The 5,975-nt window shown below is 47.2% G+C and overlaps 1 protein-coding gene across 1 annotated transcript; it reads left to right on the forward strand.

Moving 5' to 3' along the window:
• Nucleotides 1-4,172: 4,172 nt before the first annotated feature.
• LOC109775952 (uncharacterized) lies at nucleotides 4,173-5,177 on the forward strand. Its single transcript, XM_020334655.4, has 2 exons — nucleotides 4,173-4,475; nucleotides 4,568-5,177. The coding sequence occupies exons 1-2, from the start codon at nucleotides 4,292-4,294 to the stop codon at nucleotides 4,822-4,824; spliced, it is 441 nt and encodes a 146-aa protein (XP_020190244.1). The 5' UTR covers nucleotides 4,173-4,291; the 3' UTR covers nucleotides 4,825-5,177.
• The last annotated feature ends 798 nt before the right edge of the window (nucleotides 5,178-5,975 follow it).

Genomic DNA, 5,975 nt, shown 5'->3' on the forward strand with positions numbered 1-5,975 from the left:
GTTGCAAATGTTAGATGATTCATAATCATATAACTCCAAAAATCCATCACTACGGAATTTCTCCATGCGGATTTCTCCAATGTGACTAAATGCAGTGCCAGACACATATGTGGTTTTTTTGCAGCATTTAGCGTAAGTGTTATGATGTTCAATCCTTATCGTAAATATTCATAATTTACATCCTATTCAAAATAGGAGTATGACCCTTTTGTTCATTACATCAAACTATTGTTCTCTTATGAACAAACTTCTTGCAACTTCTATGCAATGGGATAGAGTGTAAAAACTCTAAAATGAATTATGACAATAAATTCAGAGGTAATATATTAATGAAAAAGTATGATAACTATTTCAAAATTTTCAACACATATTTTAACCTCATTAATTTGTTGGTCATTAGGCCGTAGTAATTTTTGCATCGATTCGCAACAACATGCAATCGAGTTGGTATCCTTTGTGATAAGCTTTTAACCACAATTCCCGAAGAATTTAGTGTTTAACAATTTAATCACAATTCTCAAGAATCAACCTTTACTTGACCAACTTTCTCTACATCATATAACTTAATTGTATGACGTTCATACCTGAGCTCAATCAAGGATAAAAAGATGGTGTTTGTTCACATTGATTGGATCTATCCCTCTACATCATGTCCTCTTGCTTAAGGCGTTACTTCATTCTTGTTAACTTAATAGACTAGATACATGCTGGATAGCGGTCGATGTGTGGAGTAATAGTAGATGCAGGTAAGAGTCGGCTACTTGTCACAGACATGATGCCTATATACATGATCATTGCCTTAGATATCGTCATAACTATACGTTTTTCTATCAATTGCTCAACAGTAATTTGTTTACCCACCGTATGCTTTCTTTTAAGAGACAAGTCTCTAGTGAAAACTATGGCCCCCGGGTCTATCTTTTATCATATTATTTTCAAATCTATAAAATCAAAAACACAAAAATACCTTGCTGTGATTTATTTACTTTTATTTTATTTAGTACTTTTACTTATCTTTTATATCTATCACTATCAGATCTCATCCTTGCAAGTAACCATGAAGGGATTGACAATCCCTTTATCGCGTTGGATGCAAGTATTTGTTGGTTTGTGTAGCTGCAATTATTGAAGACTTTGGTGTTCCTCCTACTGGATTGATACCTTGATTCTCAACTGAGGGAAATATTTATCTCTACTTAGCTGCATCACCCTTTCCTCTTCAAGGGAAAACCAACGCAAGCTCAAGAAGTGGCACCGCAGCAGTAGCGCATGGAGCATCAGCTAGTAGAGGAGTAGGAGCGGCACAGCCAGCAACAGAGCAGTTACGGAAGCAGAGCAACAGGAGGAGGAGCAGGCACGGGGCGCAGGACGAAGGGGCAACGGGTGCACACGGGACGCGGTCTGTGGTGTGGAGAGCACGAGGGTGACGGCGCGCCGGCCGAGCTTACGCGGCGTTGGCGTACGACGACGGGTTGCACGGTTCTATGGCTAGGGGAAACGGAGGTGGGGGAAAAGAGGTCACAGAGGACCGGGAGCTCACGACGAAGCTCGAGGTGGGCTCATGGTGGTCGGAGAGGCTCGGGGTGCAGCGGATCGACGAGCGGCAATGGCGAACAATGTAGGAGAAGACCGAAGTGTGCGTCGGCACTGCAGCTCCATGGCTCCGATCCAGCATGTGTAGGTGCCGAGGACGAGGCAGCGGTGCTCCCGAACCTGATCCTTTTCGACGCAGAACCTGGTGGCCGCGGGATCGACAACTTGCGCAGCACGGTGGCTTCGGGCTTCGAAGAAAAAGAAGGGGACGAGGCAAGGGAGAAAAGTGGGTGGCCTAGGGTCTGTCTAGGGGCTCGGGGCGACGCCTTATCCTCCCAGGGAGCCGTGGGATCGCCGGCACGTCGCCCAGGGGCGCGACCATGGCGTGGATGTCCGCCACGAGTCCCTGCCTCCCTCTAGCAGGAGGTTGGGGATGAGTGGGGGTGTGTGGTTGGGCCTCGCCTAGTCCACATGGGCCTGCCTCTTTATTTTTGTTTCTTTTCTTTCTGTAGTTTCGTTTTTTTGTTTTTCTTATTTCCTCTACTGTTTCTATTTAATTTAGCTAACAAATGAATTTTGCTTCACATGATACTTAGCACACAAATACTAGGTACTGTTTCAAAGTTGCACACAAAGTTTGGAGGCAAGTGGAGTTAAATAAATAAATGTTTATTTTGAAAAATGTCATTTTAGTTGATGTTGGACCACTCATTAATTTTCTAGGAATTTATTTGTCAGCCAAATGAAGTCGGTTGCAACATGAAAATGATCAGGGGAAATTATAGAATATTGTGAACATTTTAGTTTTATTGTTGGAAGAAATAATTTATTTGACTTTTATTTAAAATTTGAAATTGGCTTTGATTTTCATCAAGTGGAAATTTGGTTTAGTTAAACTTGATGATATGGCACCATTAGTATGAAGTCACTGTAGCATGACACTGGAGGTGTTACATTTATGTCCTTTGGAATGTTTGGAAGGAGCAAACCAAAGAACTTTAATCCTTGTCGGTGTTAGAGGTTGGCCATGGCTGCCACGTAGTCCATTTATCTTTTCTCCTTGCAAATATCATGTGTTGAACTCTTTTGTCTTTCCCGAAAATTGGCTGAGCGCCTACAATGTTACATGAAAAAACAAATATGATTACCATTTTACTATATTCACTGTTACACAACTTATGTTACTCCCTTTGATCATAATACGTGTCGCGGTTTTGAACTAAATCAACCTTAGTTCAAAACTGCGATATTTATTTTGGATTGAAGGGAGTAGTAGTATTTTGAAACTATAGAACTTTTACATTACAGAAGAAATTCTCATGACAAAATCTGGTGCTATCATTTGAAAATTTGAACTTTAGCAATCTAGATTAATGTTTGCATATCATTCTGTAGCGTAGCGTGCGAACCTTCGTACAGGTAAGTGTGGGCGTCTCTTTTCCTAAAAGGGATTTCCATGTTTAGTTATGGTATATTAGAACGTTAGTATATTTTCTTTTCCTTTTAAACAACGAATCCCACGTTACGTCTTGTATTAGAAGTTATTACGTTGTGCTTGTATTAGCGTCATCCCATTTCTATCACAGAAAAGAAAGTGTCCTAATAACGCCCACACGTATGGCATACTAGACATTCGTCGACACACCGCGCATGGCGTGAGCAGGAGGTAGTCCACCCTGGCTGTGTGTAAGCGAACATTAGAATTGTCCATACGTGCGGCCGCGGCTACTTCGTGCCACATGCCCAACAAATACTATTCATCCCCACCCCGCGCGTGCGGCACGAAGCAAATATGCCCACACGTCCTGGCGCAGTTACGTTAGGTACTCACGGATGACAATTTAGTTGCCATCCGGGATGGCAGATGTAATTATCCGGGATGGCAAATGTAGTTGTAAAAGCATGTCAACTCTCTCTGTTTTGGTTAACTATAATTGCCATGTCTAATTTATGGTAGTTGCCGCGTGTAATCAAACCATAGTTGCCGTGTGTGATTAACTACTTGCCACGTATGGTCAAACAATAGTTGTCATGTGTGTTTATCTAGTTGCCATGTGTGGTCCAACCATAGTTACTATGTATGGTTAATCACAGTTGCCATGTGTGTTTATTTGGTTGCCACATACGCGCAACTACAGTTGCCATCCAACAACGTACGAGTGTCGTATGGGCGAAAAGCAGTTCCCCCACACGCGCGTGGACTAAGTGACGGCTGTGTGGGCAGAAACTAGTTCGCCCATACAGCACAACTGGCAAACCGCATGCTGCGAGGCGTGTCGGCGAACTCTCGCGCGCGCACACGATGATGTCCACGTGGCACTCAAATTTTAACACATTTCTTTAGGCTTGGGGTAAAACAGAATCAACGTGGATCAAGACGCGCGGGTGATTGGCAAACATGTCACGTGTGTGGACGTTATCATTTGGAAAAAGAAAAGGATTAGCGCATCTCGTGATGAATGGATCATACCCCGTGAAAATCCGAAACGGAGATTTTATTTTTGAAAACAGTTCGAAACGGAGATATTCTTTTTTGAAAACAGTTCGAAACGGAGGTGTTGTGTTGAGTCCAAACACCGCGACCCGTCTCCCGCAGACATGCGGCCCTCCTCGCCCTATATAGCACAGCAGGTGCCGCCCCCGGCGCTCCATCCAAACCTGCACCAAACCCGAAACAGGCCAGGACTCCACGAGTCAAGTCAGCCACCTGCCAGCCAGCCAGCCTTCAACGCTCACCCACCCCGCCACGACCACGACCATGTCCTCCTCCTCCTCCTCGTCCATGGGCGCGCTCGCCGCGGCCACCGCCATGGCGCTCTCCGGTTCCCTCGTCCTCTTCTCCCTCCGCCGCTTCGCCAAGCCCAGCCTCGACGACGACGCCCCTGCTTCGGACGACCCCGCGTCCCTTCGTCCATGCCTCTCCTCCTCCTCCTCCTCCCCAGGTAGGCCGGTGCTGATCTCGTGACGTTTCTTCTTCTTCTTCTTCTCTGTGCACGGGATCCTGATGGAGCTTTCTTGATTCTTGGCGTAACAGAGAAGCGGCAGCGCGGCGGGAAGCTGCGGCGGAAGGGGGAGAAGCGGGTGCGCTTCGCGGAGGGCGTCATCGACAATGAGGGCGCGCCCCCCGCGGCCAGGTCCTCCTCCTCGCCCCCGCCGGCGCCGGCAGCGGCCGAGCCGACGTGCAGGGGAAGCGTGACGGGATCGGACCACCGGATGCCGGCGAACCGGGAGGCGCTGTACCGCGGCATGCTCCGCGATCGCTCCGTGCACAGGACCGCCTACTCCTACTGACCGGCCACCGACCGGTCGACCCGACGCCCGCCCGCCGCCGTGCCCGATTAGTTACCAGAGCTAGATTAGCCTAGCCCGTCCATCCCCCGTCCCCTGCTTTTGCCTGGTCCTGTTGCTTCTTTCTTGGGTTTCTTGCTGTGCCGTTGGTGTCTGGTTGCTTTGGCATTGGCAGGCACGCTGTTGACTCCTGGTGTGCAAACGGATTATTAGCCAATTAGGAGTAGCAGTAGATGATTCACGCTTTGGTGTCGATCTACCTTTGCATTTCCTGTGTACATAAAACCACCTGTCATTTTCTTTTGTCGTAAGATGAGAAAAAGGATGATGGAAGCCTGGGTTCAGTTTGCTTCGTACACGCAGTTGCATCTCAAGTATTTTCTGTGAACATATCTTGAGATATATCTTCATGATTACTTAAAAGAGGAACGGGTGGTTAATTGATGGAGGGCTGGGGAAGGTTGTTGTTTTGGGTGCGAAACCGGACGCGTGTAGACCGCGGACTCGGCCGTCGAGCGGCGGGCGACGAAGCGCTGACCGCGGAGCACCCTCGCGCTACGAACGAGTCTGAGCCGTGTTAAACTCGGTCGCTGCCGCGCTCAGCTCAGCCTGCGCCACCCTGTCGTCATGTTCAGCGGTAATTCATTTTCTCTCTCGTACAAATACCCCAAAACCTGGAACCAACAAAATTTAAAGACATGTGAACTTGCTGAATTGCAAGAGCATCTACAACCGGAAGTATCAAAATCCCCAAAATGACCGTGGACACACCCCGGACATGTTCATGGACAGCGACCGGACTACACACAAAAATTATCCGCTACATTCATGAACCTCAAACTTTATACCTCAAGTCATGCCGCGTATACATCTTAAACTATTTATAGTCATGCAGATCGAAAACCTATGTACTATGTACATATCTTAAACTACTTATCGTCGGAGATGTCGCCGATCCTCGTGCCCGGCTCGGGTAGACGGGCAACTGCAGCAGCTCCGGCTCGTCGTCGTCTGAAATAGAGGCGAAGAGCTCATTGATCTCCGCCATTTGCTGCCGGATGAAGTGTCAGTTGGCCTTCACATAGGGCTCATCCTGGATGGACTCGCGGATGGCCAATTGCTCCACCATCTTCGTCTCTTGCATGACCTCGTAC

The sequence above is a fragment of the Aegilops tauschii genome, chromosome 6, assembly GCF_002575655.3.
Source record: "Aegilops tauschii subsp. strangulata cultivar AL8/78 chromosome 6, Aet v6.0, whole genome shotgun sequence".
NCBI lineage: Eukaryota > Viridiplantae > Streptophyta > Magnoliopsida > Poales > Poaceae > Aegilops > Aegilops tauschii.

What these genes read in the sequence shown, in the direction of transcription:
- LOC109775952 (XM_020334655.4), top strand. Translation starts at nt 4,292, where the DNA reads ATGTCCTCCTCCTCCTCCTCGTCCATGGGCGCGCTCGCCGCGGCCACC. An exon ending in CTCCTCCTCCTCCTCCCCAG is followed by an intron (nt 4,476 to 4,567) that starts GTAGGCCGGTGC and finishes TTGGCGTAACAG; the next exon opens with AGAAGCGGCAGCGCGGCGGG.